The sequence below is a fragment of the Ochotona princeps genome, chromosome 10 (genome assembly GCF_030435755.1).
Source record: "Ochotona princeps isolate mOchPri1 chromosome 10, mOchPri1.hap1, whole genome shotgun sequence".
Classification (NCBI taxonomy): domain Eukaryota; kingdom Metazoa; phylum Chordata; class Mammalia; order Lagomorpha; family Ochotonidae; genus Ochotona; species Ochotona princeps.
This window is the reverse complement of record NC_080841.1, coordinates 53024054-53040197: the sequence shown is the minus strand read 5'-3', so window position 1 is coordinate 53040197 and position 16144 is coordinate 53024054. Positions and strand designations below refer to the sequence as shown.

General features: G+C 37.5%; 1 protein-coding gene and 1 non-coding gene across 9 annotated transcripts in view; both read right to left on the bottom strand.

Annotated features, from left to right (window-relative positions):
* The window catches only part of CDC42BPA (CDC42 binding protein kinase alpha), a 264117-nt gene that overhangs the window by 14547 nt on the left and 233426 nt on the right, over positions 1 to 16144 (bottom strand). For all 8 annotated transcript variants that reach the window (XM_058669445.1, XM_036495219.2, XM_058669446.1 and 5 more), the window contains 5 exons: positions 12139 to 12732; positions 9808 to 9905; positions 5698 to 5782; positions 2713 to 2836; positions 1586 to 1703 (listed from right to left, as the gene is read on the bottom strand). In XM_058669445.1, the coding sequence (XP_058525428.1) occupies positions 1586 to 1703; positions 2713 to 2836; positions 5698 to 5782; positions 9808 to 9905; positions 12139 to 12732 (1019 nt within the window). The remainder of the gene's footprint in view (positions 1 to 1585; positions 1704 to 2712; positions 2837 to 5697; positions 5783 to 9807; positions 9906 to 12138; positions 12733 to 16144) is intronic.
* On the bottom strand, positions 4126 to 4232 carry LOC118759144 (U6 spliceosomal RNA). Its single transcript, XR_004995998.1, has one exon. It is a non-coding gene; the product is annotated as a U6 spliceosomal RNA (small nuclear RNA).

Sequence of the window (16144 nt, the reverse complement as noted above, 5' to 3'; positions counted from 1 at the left end):
AATCTGAGATTCAATCCTAGTTGAAAAAAGCTTTGAAATATGACAGTCAAGTAGATTAGTTTTAATGTTCAACATGCTCAACCTTAAATTTTTTACTTTAATCTACTTGCCAAGGTTATCTCTATTTTTTTTAAAGAGTTATTTATTAGAAAGTCAGATTTACAGAGGGGAGATACAGAGAGAAATATCCATCCACTGATTAACTCCTCAAGTGGCTGCAATGGCCTCAAGCAGAGCTGATCTGAACCCAGCAGCTTTTTCTGGGTCTCCCATGCGGGTTGCGGGGTCCAAGGCTTTGTGCCGTCCTCGACTGCTCTCCCAGGTCACAGGCAGTGAGCAGGATGGGAAGCGGGGCCACCGTGACATAAACCGGCACCCATAAGTGATCCCAGCAGATACAAGGCGAGGACTTTAGCCACTAGGTTACTGTGCTGCGCTCCAATGATTTCTATGCTTTTTTTTTGCATACTTTATACTACTCAACACAGCTAATAAAAATCTTTGTTCTAAAAGGATAATTTCCTGCAGTCCATAAAGAAGGGAATATTACTATGACAATACAATAATATTTTGATGATGGAAAAAATACTAAGAATTATCCCTAAGCAACTAATTTAATGGGGATATTTACAACAAAGAACTGTGACAAATCATCTTTTTACTCTCCTGGATATAAATGCAAAATTTCTCTTCAAATCTTAAAGTTTTTATGTTCAAAAAAGTTGACTGCACACCAAACTACATTACCTGTCTTTTTTGTGGTAACTGATATTTACATTTTCTATCACAGTAGTGCTGATAATGTGTTCATTTAAAATAAATTTCCTTAGAAAAACATCTGGATCAAGATTCACCAATTAGCTCTCCAAGCTACCATAAATAAAAATTACACTCAAAATTCAGCACAAAATTTAACTGTTAACATTGTTGGTTAAAACAGCCAAAATATTCATAGTCCACTGAAATGTTAAGGAGCTGGAATTAACTAATTCCAATGATTTTCTTATTCTCAATATATCAAACCTAAGAACCCATCTCATATTCTTTTTTTAACAGCTCTTCTATATTGTGCATTTTTGCAAGTAACTTGTCTGGTAACACATTTGTAACCGAACAAAGGAAAAATTAGTTTTATAATTAGCTGAAAGGTATAACCATTAATGACAACATTAATAGAGTTCTCCAGGAGAAAAAAGACCAAATATCTGTACTGAACTGGTAAAAACTGTTGTGATATCATAACCAAGTTCTGAATCTGGTTAGAATGTCTCTCCAAACTTGGCATTTCTTCTATCAACAACAATTTTAGGTGTGGGAGAGATTTTGAGGGCTAAAATCTAAAGAATATGACTTGTGTGGCCTGACAGATGTCTGTGCACTATTTTTCTCATTCAGCATGTCACACCTGCTGGGATATACTGAAACATTTCTTCATTATATCGATATGTCTTTTGAATTGTACATATGTATTTAAGCCTTTATATTAACCCGTGTATATATAGGCTTAGCTACACAGTGTATTTCCCTCTACTTAATCCGTACCTACTCCTCTACTCCATTCACATTCACTTTTTACTTCTCTTACCATGGGAAGGTCTTTTAGGATCTGGATTCCATCTCCAGGACCCATGTGTGCTATGTGATTAAAATTAGTTGGGTTAGAAATTAACTTATTTCTCATTTCTGGATCTCGTAGCATCTCCCTGCAAGATAAAACACAAATTTAGACATCTTTGCTACCATCCCTCGATATGACTTAAGATACAAAAATTAAGCATAATTTTGTATTTATAAAAATAAAATTATTAAATATTACTAAGAATATATAAATAGAATAACAAGTTAAAATTTATATTCTTGGGATGTTTTATTTTAAATTAAAGATCTTAAGATTTTGGGTGGGAAAACACAGGGGACTTTCAAAAACCAAAATAGTTCTACTTTACAGATAATTCTAAATGCTTACATATGCCTTTTAAAATAACTGGTAACACTTTTGGAAATGTTCTGGTACCTTACTAGAAATACTATAAAACCTATTTCTGTTGGCTATGAAGAGAACAGTCAATCTGAATTTCATTTTTTTGTTAAATATTTATTTATTTAACAAGCAGAGTAACAGAGAGAGAGAGAGAGGGAGAGAGAGACAGAGAACTCTTCCATCCGCTGGTTCATTCCCCAAATGGCTGCAATGGCTGGGACTGGGCCAGGTTGAAGCCAGGAGCCCTGAAGTCCATCTGGGTCTCTCTCAGGTGTGTCAGGGCCCAAGTACTTGGGTCATCTTCTGCTGCTTTCTTAGCAGGCAGCCGGATTGGAAGCAGAGCAGCCGGAACTTGAGCCGGCACTCCAATATGGGATGCCTGTGCACCACAACGCCGGCCCCATCTGATTTCTTAAACATATACAGGTTTACTGTACGTACAGATATTTTCTATGTTTACATTGTAACAAGGTACATACCCCCCAAATTATAATTATTTCATAAACACACAGAAGTCAACTAACAGATAGTATTTTAATCCAGCATATATTCATAACTTTGACAGCATTATTAAAACATCATTGAAGAGTTACAGTCATTATTGTAGCTTTTGATATTACAGATGAATGACAGATTATCAGACAGCAGACTTTTCTCCTAAGTCACATATAGTGTTATCACCACATAGTTCTTCATATGCTACGGGTTCTAAACATGAACTAAGTATTTACCTCCTCTGTTGCATCCTTTCCTCTTCTGGGACTCTGAAGGAGTAACGGCGTTTATTGTTAATATTTCTAACCATTTGTTTTCTACTGTTATCTGATGTTTCAGGAACTACCAGTTCATCTCCTTCTGCAAAAAAACACATATACAAATAATAATGATATTCTTAAAACTGCTAAAATGCTTTTTATTCATCAATCTTTAAGACTGTACTAACATGAATAAATTACACAAATATATACAATTCTGATTTCTAAGTGGTGGACTGATACTCATAGTAAGTAAGCAGTAAATTTCAACAGAACAGAAAAAGATATATGTTTCAAAATACTTTCATTTTTATTTGCTTATACACATAAAAAAGCACAACTTCACTAGAAGGGATCTAGCTGTCTATTACTCTAACGAGCCACCAGAGCCCCATCTTCTCTCTCCCTCTGGGTATTAGTTTTCAATGCTTTCCATTGTCAAAGAGCTGCTTTTCAACCTGCACATCAATCAGGTATATAAACAGTAAGTTACTCATTTAAGCAATAATTAAGATTACTTTTTACATAGTAAAAATTGTCTTTTGTCAGCCTCAATCTGAGATGAGGAACAGGAGCTGTGCTCCCGATTATTTTCCTTTGTTGAAGGTCAGAATTTGCTGCCATTTCCACTCTTCTGATCTTGGGCAAAGACTATATTTAATTGCATGTATCTAGTAACCCAGTACTCAACTCACCCTATTTCAGTTTTCAACATCCAAAGTAAACACAATTGTCAGGGACTCTGAAAACAAGCTGGGCTATACAAACTTATTTTAAAGATAAAATAGACCGCTGTATCTATGTAACATGACAGGTGATGACATTATTAAATAAAATAAAGGAAGAGAAAATTCAATCTTCATAGGTTTTTAACACCAAAAAAAGTCACGAGCAGGGGTTGGGAATGATCTCAGTGGACCAATAAACCAAGTTAAAGTAGAGGCATAGTTAAAATGACATTCTCCTTGTAGTGTGTAATGTAGCTAATCACACTGTTTCCTAGCAACAAAGATTAAAATAGAACATTTAAATTTATCTTTATTTGAAAGACAGATTTTACAGAAACAGAAGGAGAGGTGAAGAATATCTATCTTCCATCTGCTGGTTTATTGCACAAATGGCCACAATGGCCAGAGTTGGGCTGATCCAAAGCTGGAAGCTAGGAGCTTCCTTCATATCTCCTACATGAGTGCAGGGGTCCAAAACCTTCAGTCATTCTCTGCTTCTTTCCCAGAATATAAATGTACAGCTGGGTTGGAAATGGAGCAGTTAGGACAAGACCTGGTGCCTATATGGGATGCCTGTGCCTCAGGGTGGAGGATTAGCCTATGGTGCCAGTATGCAGCCAAAGAACAGACTTTTTTTTTTAATTTCTTCAATTAGTTTTTAAAAAATATGGAACGCTTCACAAATTTGCATGTCATTCTTGTGCAGGGGCCATGTTAATCTTCTCTGTATTGTTCCAATTTTAGTATATGTGCTGCTGAAGTGAGAATGAACAGACTTTTAAAAAAAATGAATAAGAATACAGGACACAATTTTGCAATATAAGAATGAGGAGGTTTTGGTGAGATTAAGATCACCAGAGGACTGCAGGAACATGACGACTGCCCAAGAGAAGGAGGAAACAAGACAGAAAAAGAAAGGGTTCCTTGGAAATAGTCCCTGCACTTGGCAAAGGACAAGACAGTTTGTTTTCACCCAGCCTAGTGCTGGAATGTGAAGGTATGAGGTTGGAACACGTTTTGTCCTATAGGCACAACATGGGAACACAGGACTTTCATGACCAACATGACCACATACAGTAAGCACAGGGTAGGTCCAACCTTCTACAAATACCTTGAGTTCCTCAAAGAAAAACAATGTAAAATTAACTCCAGCATCTCAGGAGTAAAGCTTAAGTAAAGCTTAAGCTTCATAGTTAGTGGGAAACCCATCTGAGAAGCAATCCCTGCTACAACTTCAGCATCCTTTCTCAAATTATTCTGTTGTCCTCTCTGTAGAGACTTTTGCTACAGTCAGTAATCTGTATGCCAAGAACCCTTGAGCTGTAGGACGCTGTACCAAAACACTCAACAAAAAACAAAGAAACCTGTGTGTTTCAGTTCTTAACAAACAAAAAACAACTCCTGATTAAATTTTAAAAATTACAGAACATACAGCTTTATTGGAGGAATATGGGTAAGAGAATTACAATAATAATCTTATCACCTAAAGAAATTTTAACGTATTATATTGAGGCCAATGTTTTTAAGTTGTATTTAAGTCTTCTAAATGTGATTTTAGCTGCATAAGTATCCATTTTATTAGTAAAAGATCAGAAAATTATGTATACATCTGCTATGCATTAAATTTGTTAATGACACATATGCATCAATTTGTTAATATGACTATTGTACAAAAGATATTGTACAATAATATTTCTTACAAGTAAGGTTTAAACTGAACGCAATGTACAGTTTTCACTGTCTTCTTACATATGGGGCATGCAATCCTATGTCGGTCTCACCTCACTACTCTGATCCGAGACCAACTACTCTTCTCTGTGTACCATCCAGTATCTCACTCCCTCTCCTGCTCTATCCATGTTTCTGACTGTCCCCTTTCCTGCGTCTTCCCCACAGAATGTGTACGTCACGTGTACGTTAAAAAGGCCCTCTGCAATGACAGAAAAGGGGTTCTTGAAATTCCAAACTAGAGTTCTGGATGACTAGTCAGAATTTTACTGTTATAAGTTTTAGTTAGGATGTACAGTATTAAAAACAAGGAAGATAGATTCAGTTGCATGTTCTCTACTTTCTTAGTTACTGCACTGTACGGCAGTGGCCGGGGTCACAGACTGGAATAAGACACACGCAAGTTCAAAGCTGGCCCTGCTTGATTGTGTGCATGACCCTGAGGAGCAGGTTTAGAGATAATCTTCCCAATGCAGTAATTATATTAATATATTAATTTTCTTACCTGCCATCTTATTTTTGAAATATATTAATCTTACTGTCTCCAATCCTAAAAGATTTAATGATCCTTCACTGTTTAAGGGTCGAACCTGAAATAATAAAAAATGAAGTTAGTATTTGAATGAAACCTTTGGAAATTAAATGACACATTTGGCCTATTTATAAAATTAAGACCATTTACCTACTTTAAATATAGTACAGTAGAAAAAAAATCAGCAAAAAACTTAGAAGAATTCTGACTGCAGAGGTGTAACATGCAATTTAAATAAACCTATAATAATGTTTTCAGGAAAGATTATTCTGAGCAAACCAATAAATACAGTATAAAAAACATTTAAACCTAAATTTGAAAATTTTTAAAAATTTGACTTTTAAAAAGATTTTTATTTGAAAGGCAGTTTTATACAGAGAGGAGAGAAACTGAAACAGAGAGATGGGAGGGTAGGGGAGATCAACTTTCTCTCTGCTGGTTCACTCCTTAAGTGGCAGTTAAAACCAGGGCTGGGCCTGTTTGAAGCTAGCACGCTGGAGCTTCATCAGGTCTAGCTTGTGGGTGCAGGGGTCCAAAGACTTGAGTCGTCTTCAGCTGCTTTCCCAGGCCCAAAACGAGGGAATTGGACTGGAAGTGGTGCAGCCAAGATTTGAAATGGCTCTGACATGGGGTCTGGTATGTGATGCCAACATCACAGGCAGAAGCTTAACTGACTATGCCATGGCACTGGCCCCTAAATTTTACTTTTGTATCTATTTATTTATTTTAAATTCGAAAGTCAGATATACAGAGAGGAGGAGAGACAGAGAAGATGATCTTAAGATCGTTGATTTACTCCCCAGTGGCTGCAATCGTTGGAGCTGTGTTGATCCAAACTCAGGAGCCAGGAGCCTCTTCCGGGTCTCCCACATGGGTGCAGGGACCCAAGGCTTTGGGCCGTCCTCGATTGCTTTCCCAGGCCACAAGCAGGGAGCTGGATGGGAAGCAGCACTGCCAGGATTAGAACCAGTGCCCATATGGGATCCTGATGCATGCAAGGTGAGGACTTCAGCCACTAGGCTATCACACCGGGCCCTAAATTTTACTTTTTTAAGTAAGTATTGGGTTACAGACCCAATATTTATAGTATGAAGACATGAACATAACAGCTTTATGATTTCTTGTTACCAAAAACTATGATGGGAATGAAAATGCAGTTGATAGGAGAAATAGAAGACTGTCAATAAATAGTCATGTAACAACCGGATAATGATCCAATAACCACATATAAGGAACACATATACAGAAGTCAGCGTTGTGGCACAGCAAGTTAAGAAGCCACTTTCAATGCTAGCAGGCTTGTGGCTCCTGGCTTCGGATCAGCGCAGCTCTGGCCATTGTACCACTTGGGGAGTGAATCATCGAATGGAAGATCTTTCTCTCTGTCTCTCCTCCTCTCTGTATATCTGACTTTCCAATAAAAAATAAACAAATTTTTTAAAAAAAACAAAGCAAAAAGAAACAACATGCTGTTTAGGGATATTAAAATATGCAAAAATGATGTATGTTAAGGAAATGAGAATCGTAACATTCAGGACAGTGATTGTCTCTGGAGAGACAGTGACATGGATAAGGAGAAGATGCAGTGATACTGCTAATGCGTGGCTCCCAAGTGAGAAGGTGAGTTCACAGTGATCAGATTACGATCATGTTTCACAAAGCCCTTACTGTTTTATTATTAGTGTAAGCTCATTTTATTTGCACACCATTGTTACTCACTTTCATATGGTACTTAGAAAATGTGTTTGTTACGATCTATTTAATGACTCAATGGATGAGATATACTATTCAATGTCAGCATTTCTGTGAGTTTTGCAGTCTTAAACTGAGCTATGAGTTGGCTTCAAAAAAAAAACAACCAAAAACATCTTAGTAATAAAGGTCACTGGCAGAAGGAATTTCCATCTTTCAAAATTTAGAACTTACAATTATTTTGTACATAACCTATTTTCTAAAATAATCCTGTGGATAAAGTTTATTACCCATAAGATTTTATCTCCTGTTTGCTTCTGAAGACTAGGCTTTCTTTTAGAGTGATCTCTCTCACACAATCTGGCTTTCAACACTCTCAACACACTCACTGTACAACAGTGAGCTGTCACTTAGGCATTCTGTGCCTTTTCTGTGACTACTAAGATTTCTTACCTTACAGAGTTGTAGTGAGCATTAAACTAGATACTACAGAGATGTGCTTAGGACAATATGTACTATTTCCCAAGAGTTTGGTTTCATTAATACAATTAACATGAGTCCATTAAACGTTATAGAAATATTTGACATGTATAGAGGCTCCTAAGGTAAGATCTGACAAAGGCCATTCCTTATTTTAAACATATACTATAAAAATTACAAGATAAAAATAAAATGGGAGGGCCTGGCACAATAATTGAGTGGCTGAAGTCCTTGCCTTGCATTCCCTGGGATCCCACATGGGTGCTGGTTCATGTCCGGCTGCTCCATTTCCGATCCAAAGCAGCAGAGGATGGCCCTAAGCCTTGGGACCCTGCCCTTGCATGGGAGACCCAGAAAAAGCTCCTGGCTTCAGATCAGCTCAGCTCTGTCCATTGCGGCCACTTGGGGAGTGAACCAGCAGATGGAAAATATTTCTCTCTGTACATCTGCCTTTACAATAAAATTAAACAAATTTAAAATATTAAAAAATAAAGTGGGAAAATAATTTTAATCAGCCCAAATTTACAAAATAGAGGAACATATTCTAGTTGCTTTACATAATGCAGTAGTATTCGCAGATATTTCATGGCTGATATTGTTTAAAATTGGGACACAGTGTAAAATACAATCTAGGCAACTTATCTTTTTAAAATATTTATTTACTTCTCTATTTATTTGAAAGGCAGAAATGGAGAGACAGGAGAGACCAAGAGAGCAATCTTTCAACTGCTAGTTCATTCCATAAATGGCCATTCTAGCCATGTCTGGGGCCAGGCTGAAGCCAAGAGCCAGGAACTCCATTCTGGTGTCTTACACAGGTAGGAGAGGCTCAAGTACTCAGGCCCTCTTCCCAGGCATGTTAGCATGTAGCTGGATCAGGAATGAAATACCTGGGACAAAATGGCACTATAAAATGAAATGTTGGAACTATAATTGGAAGTTTAACTGATTATACTACAACCCAGTCTTAGCTACTTTTCATCTGCTCCTCTAAAACCTATCTTCTAATTAATGACACACATACTATGTACATAAGTTTTCAAAATGTCCAGGCATTGCACATTATTTGAAACAATGCATGGGAGCTGGCGTTGTGATACAGTGAGTTAAGCTGCCACCTGCAACATGGAAGCTGGTTAGAGGACACGGCAGCTCTGTTTCCCATCCAGTTCCCTGCTTGTGCCTGGGAAATCAGCAGAACATGGCCTAAGTCTTTGGGCACCTGCACACACATCGGAGACCCTAATAGGAGTCTCAGCCTTGGCTTCAGCCTGGCTCAGCCTTGGCTCCTGTGGGCATTTGGAGAGTGAGCCAGCAGATGGAAGACTGGTCCCTGGTCTCTCTGTCTCTCCACCTTTCAAGTACTAAAGAACAAATATTTAAAAAAATATTAATTTCAAAACTTTTCATGTCTAAATACCTTTAAATCTTTTTGAAGCCCCCACTACTCTACATTTATCTATATGAAACCATTAATCTTCATTTTTGCAAAATAGCAGTTCTATACTTCTAAAAATTTATTTGCATATTTTAAAACCTTATCAATATTAAGGAATAATACTGTATTTTATTGGGAATACATAAAAACCATTTTAATAAGACAGAAATATAGTTTTAAGTTTAATCACTTCTTTAGCCTATAAAATCTGTCTTTACAGAATTAAGCACTGTATATCTGTGTGTGAAAAGTATTTAAAATGAATAGTAGCAATATATTTTCTCACAGAGACTAAATCCAACATAGGTTAACACTAACTAGGCCCAGTTTTTGTTCACATTTCCTCATTCTTCATTAAATACCTAATTATCAATCACATATGACAGAAATAATCACTTTAATGAAAAATAGCTAAAGTCACATTAATTTTTCACTTACACTTATTAGCTGGCTTAGCTTATAATTTACAGTACCTTTTTAAGAGGAAGAGTCTGAATCCACTCCATGGAGTTCACATCAAAGATATCGACTGCATTCTCACTGTATACTGAGAGATACGGTGCATTGTAACCTGAGGGAAGGGAAGACACAGCCGGTGGATTACTTTTAACTATTAAACCCAAAACATTTTTGAAAAGTCTGCACTATATAACTGTGAAGTAGAAAATCCTACTAATACCGTATAGTATGTACATCATGACATTTTTGAGGTAAACCAGACATAAATCATCAAAGAAGAATTGACACACCATGGTTCAGATTACATAGCCATTGTAATACAAAATGATTCTGTTCCCATCAAGAATAGAACAATCCCTAGCTCAACAGTAAGGCTGCAAACAGCAAGCTTCAGCTAACTGTTCTAGATAGAGTTTGCAATGAGCAGTAAAGACCTTAGCACAGTCACATGAAAAGATCAAGGTGTCCGTTGAAAGCATGGACATCCTTAAATGGTGACACAAGCAAAGAGGGGCGATACGATATATCTAAACTTAGCTAACAAATTGAATTATTAGCAAAGCTAAAATAAGGGTCAGATAGTTCAACTTATACTCCACATTAAAGGTTGACTCAGTTACAAAACAGCATTCATTCCAAATATGATGCCATAGGTAAGAGTATATATTTCAGAAGAAAAAAATTCAAAATAGTTAAATCTGGATGGCAGCACCAGAGATATTTTTCCTTGGTTGTTTTTATGTAGATTTTCTACTTTTCCTGTAAAACTGTATATTTTTCTCTAAACCTTCTTCCACTGAACCTTTCAACAAATCCATACCCATCATTGCATCTTCTGTCTTATAACAATGGAAGAGGCTTCATTCCTGCCCAAAACAACCCTTTAATACTCTCTGGCCTTGAGAATCTTGTTCTATTTCCTGTAAGTCAGCCTCTTCCAAGTAGTTTTCCTGTTGTCTCTTTCCTCTTAGTATTTAAACATGCTCATACATCTTCCATTAAGAATCAAAGACTTTGGTCCCAGGGTGGTAGCTTAGTGGCTAAAGTCCTCGCCTTGCACGCCACTGGGATACCATATAGGTGCCAGTTCTAATCCCGGCAGCCCTGCTTCTCATCCAGCTCTCTGCTTGTGGCCTGGGAAAGCAGTCTTGAACAACCCAAAGCCTTGGGACTCTGCTGGGTGGGAGACCTGAAGGAGGCTCCAGGCCCTTGGCTTTGGATCAGTGCAGCTCTGGCCGTTGCAACCACCTGGGGAGTGAATCATCGGACGGAAGATCTTGCTCTCTGTCTCTCCTCCTCTTTGTATATCTGACTTTCCAATAAAAATAAAATAAATCTTTTAAAAAAAAGACTTCAATTACATACTTTCCCCTATATGCATTTATAGAACCTGCAATTCTGGGTGTCATAGCACTTACATTTTCTCATAACTACTGTTTTTATCATGAAGCTATTCTATTGTACTCCAAGCTCTGTTAGGGTTAAACTGTGTCTATTTCACTCATTACTGTCTCTCATACAGAGAAGAGACATGTATGCAACAATAATAATTACGATTTAACAGTAAAAAGCCACAGACGACAGTGCCCTGGTGTAAGCAGTCTAGCAGCGCTTCAGCCTAGTGCTGGCTTACCCAGCTGCTCTGCTTACAATCCAGCTTCCTGTGGCTCTGCTTGAGAAGGTACTTGGAGGACTTCTGGGTGATGTTCCTGCCTTTTAGGTTTGGCCTGGCCCAGCCAGGGCTCTTGTAGACATTTGGGAAGTGAGCCACTGGATGGAAGGTCTCAACATGCCTGCCTCTGTCATTCTTCCTTTGAATAAACAAGTCTTTTAAGAAAAGTATTCAATAATTTATTAATGTCAGTTATTTCTTGGAAGAGCAAGAGAAGTGATTTTATTCTCTTCATATGTAAATACAAATGAAAGGCTGAACAATACTTCTTAAAAAGCTACATTGTTGAATAGCTGGTGAAATAATTCACTTAGTAACCACTTCTCCAGAGTAACCCCATGAACTAATAATGCTTATAAGATCTATGATTGGGGACAATGAAGATAATTATTTAGGGTTATTTAAAAATACAACACAGAGGTTTTAAAAAAATTCATGTAAGAAAATATCCTATAGAAAAATTTGTTTTAATTATGTACACATCATACTGACCTTATTTGTTTAGGGATAACTATGTACTGTTATTTTACATTATATAAACAACATTATCAGTAATTGGGTAAAATATCCGAGAAGATCTTCAAAAAAAAAAAAACAGCTACTAACAATAACCACCTTTAGCAGATAAAATGAAATGAAAACAAGTTGACAATCATAAGAAAGAGCATCTTACAACAAGAGGAAGGATTTGCTGGCCACATCAATTCCTGTTGTCTGGATCTCCGACCCTGACAATCCGTGTATATCCCAATGCTGTTAAAACACAGCAGATACTCTTTACTGGAGATCTCAACTGCACAGATGGCATCCATTGGCTGATGTGCAATAAATGATAGTGTATGGTCATTTGAATGAAGCATGCTACACGGACTTCCTTCTCCACTCAAGGGGTATCGCAGAAATCCTGACTGGAATCCCACACACAGCTGTTCGCTGAAGATTGCCATCCACTGGACATTATATGGGACTTGAATTTCTTTAAATTTTCTGTGACGGGTCTTACTCTGAAATAGTTCATAACAAAAGACCTGTCTTTTCATGGCCACACATAGGCATGTAACAGCACCATGGCGCACTTTTCCAGAAGTTATAGTCTGACACCCTTTAGTTTCTGCCAGTTTGTAAAACTCTGTCTCTCGCCCATCCAGTGCTGACATAGGAAAGAGTCGAACATGACGATTTCGTCCTGAGATCACAGCAACAAGCTGATCATTTGGAATGATTTCAATCTGATGAATCTTCTTGTTGTCACCAACTCGAATAATTTCTACACAGAGAAATCAAAAGTAAAAAACGCTTTTATTATTTCTAATGATATACAAAAGGATATAAAGTCAACTTATACTAAAGACATAAATACATACATAGAAGAGTAAGAGATCATAAACCATGCAGAAAAGAGATTATAAGACATGTAATTCATGGGCCTGGTGTGATAGCCTAGTAACTGAAGTCCTCACCTTGCGTCTGCTAAGATTCGATATGGGTGCCGGTTCATGTCCCGGCTGCTCCACTTTCAATCCAGCTCCCTGCTTGTGGCCTAGGAAAATAGTTAAAGCCTTGGGATCCTGCACTTGCATGGGGGACCCAGAAGAAGCTCCAGGCTTCTGGCTTTAGTTCGGTTCAGCTTTGGCTGTTGTGGCTACTTGGGGATTAAACAAACAGACTGAAGATCTTTCTCTCTGTAAGTCCTTCCCTCTTACATCTGCCTTTCAAATATTAAAATAAAATAAATCTTAAAAAAGATATGTATTTCATCTGCATTGGGTATTAAATTTAGCATTAAAATCCTAGCATCCAAGACAAAAATATTTTCATGTAAAGGCTTGTTGAATCTCTAAGAAAAACCTTCGCTGGCATTAAATTCTGGAGAACTTCACCCTGATGTTGTTATTGAGAGAGAGAGAGGGAGAGACCTTCCATCCACTAGTTCACAGCTCCAATGGCCACAATGGCCAGTGCAGGGCTAGTCCAAAGCTAGAAGCCAAGAGCTTTTTCCAGGTCTCCAACATAGGTACACTAGGGTCCAAGGCCTTGGGCAATTATCTGCTGCCTTCCCTTCCCAGGCTACTGTCAAGGAGCTGTATTGAAAGTGAAACGGTTGTAACGGTGCTCAAGTGGAATGCCAATACTGCACGCAGAGGATTAGCCTGTATGACACTGTGTCAGCCCCCAAAACTAATACACTGTTTTTTTAAAGGATGCATTTTTTTTTAAAGATTTATTTACTTTTATTATAAAGTTAGATATACAGAGAGGAGGAGAGACAGAGAGCAAGATCTTCCGTCCATTGGTTTACTCCCCAAGTGACCACAACAGCCGGTGCTGAGCTGAGCCTAAGCCAGGAACCAGGAACTTCCTCTGGGTCTCCCATGCGGGTGCAGGGTCCCAAAGCATTGGGCCATCCTCGACTGCTTTCCCAGGCCACAAGCAGGGAGCTGTTTGGGAAGTGGAGCTGCCGGGTCTAGAACCAGCACCCATATGGGATTCCAGGTCGTTCAAGGTGAGGACTTTAGCTGCTAGGCCACGCCGCCGGGCCCAGGATGCATTTATTTTTATTGGAAAGGCTCATCAGATTTATGGAAAGAAACAGAGGCAGAGGGAATTATCTTCCATCTGTTGGCTCACTCCCCAAATGGTCTCAATGGCAGGAGCTGAGCAGATCCAAAGCAAGGAGCTAGGAGTTTCTCTCTCATGTGATGCAGGGTCATGAAATGGAGCCCATATGGGATGCTGGTGCTTGCAAGCCTAACACTATCTAGTGTGTAATTCATTACACCAGCCCCAATAAGTTTTAGATACATTGTTTTCCCATGGTCTAACTTGATACAAAGACTTAAAACTGAGAATATAGTTTTTTATGAATATCAAAAGCACGGGCACCACTATGGGCACTGGTTGTAGTCCCAGCTGCTCCACTTCCCATCCAGCTCCCTGTTAATGGGCTGGGAGGGCAGAGGATGGCTCAAAGCTTTGTGACCCTGCTCCCATGTAGAAAACCAGGAAGAAGCTTCTGGCTTTGAATGGCTCAGCTCTAGGTGGTGCAGCCATTCGGGAATTGAATCAACAGATGGAAGATCTTTCTCTGTCTCTCCTTTGCATTGTTAAATCAGCCTTTCCAATAAAAATAAGCCTCTAAAAGAAAAAAAAAGGAAACTAGAAAGGCATCTAATAATCAAACTGTATATCAAGGACAAGAATCTAGAAAAAAAAAACAAAAAAAACCAAGCCACTAGTTAGTTTAAGGAAAGAATAGCTAAAATTAGAGAAGAAATAAACAAAATTTAAAGAAAAAAATTATGAAAGATGAAATGAGGTGCTGGTTTCTTGATAAAAAAAATACATAATTGATACACCATTGGACCAATCAACCAAAAAATTAAAGGGAAGGGAAACAAGAAGATCCAAATAAATAAAATAAGATTATTAAAAGCATTATTTTAATAATAAAATCAGAGATAAAAGATATGCTATAATGCATGTTGCAGAAACATAAAAAGTCATCAGGAAGTACCATAAACAGCTATATGCCAAAAAACTATATAATTTAGAAAAGACAGATTTTAGACACAATATACCAAAACTGAGTCACGAAGGCACAGAAAACCTAAGTAGACGAAGGCTGAATCAATAACAAAGATAGTAAAAAAAAGTCCAGGACCAGAAGCTTCACTACTGAATTCTGTCAAACTTCTAAAGAAATAATTCCGATTCTCAAAAGGTTCAAAGCATTGAAAAGGGAAGGAATCTTCCAGAAATCCTCATATGAGGCCAAAATCAACTTAATTTTCAAACCAGAGAAACAAAGAACAAAAAAGAAGAGCTACAGACCAATATAATTGATAAGAGGATGCAAAAATCCTCAACAAGAGACTAGCTAATAAAATCCAGCAACACATCAGGTAGATAATTCACTTGGAGCCATGTGTGATTTATCGCAGAAATGCAGGGTTGGTTCAACATATGCAAATCAATAAATGTGATAATCACAATAAAAACCAGGATTACCTGAACAGATGAACAGAAAACATGCAATAAAATATGAAATCCTTTCATGTACAGATCTTAAACAAATCACCTCAAAATCAAGGCAATGTGTGACAAAAACACAGCCAGCACGTTACTGAACAGGGAAAAGATCCACTGAGATCTAGAACCAGGAAAGAATGCCCACTCTCACCCTAGTATTCAATACAATTCTGGAAGTTTCAGCCAGTGCTGCATATAACATGATCGTATATATGTATTGGATCAAAGACTCCACACTAAAAGACTATTGGAATTCATAAGAGAATCTGGTAAAATGCAGGATATATAATCAACAGAATGAAATCAATAGTTCTTGTATACAGAAACAATGTCATGGCTGATAATGAACTTGTAAGATCAGTACCATCTATAACAGCTACAAAAGAATTTAAATGCCTTGGAATAAATTTATCCAAGGATGTGAAAGATCTATACAATGAAAATTTAAGATGCTAAAGAAATAAATAAAAGAAAGAAAGAAAGAAAAGGAAAGAAAGAAAGGAAAAAAGAAAGAAAGAAAGAAAAGGAACTCTTTTCCATGTTTGTGGATTGACAGAATTAATACCAAAATGTCCACACTATGTTGAACAATTTACAGATTCAATATGATCCCAATCAAAATAAGAAGGACATGCTTTTCAGATCTTGGA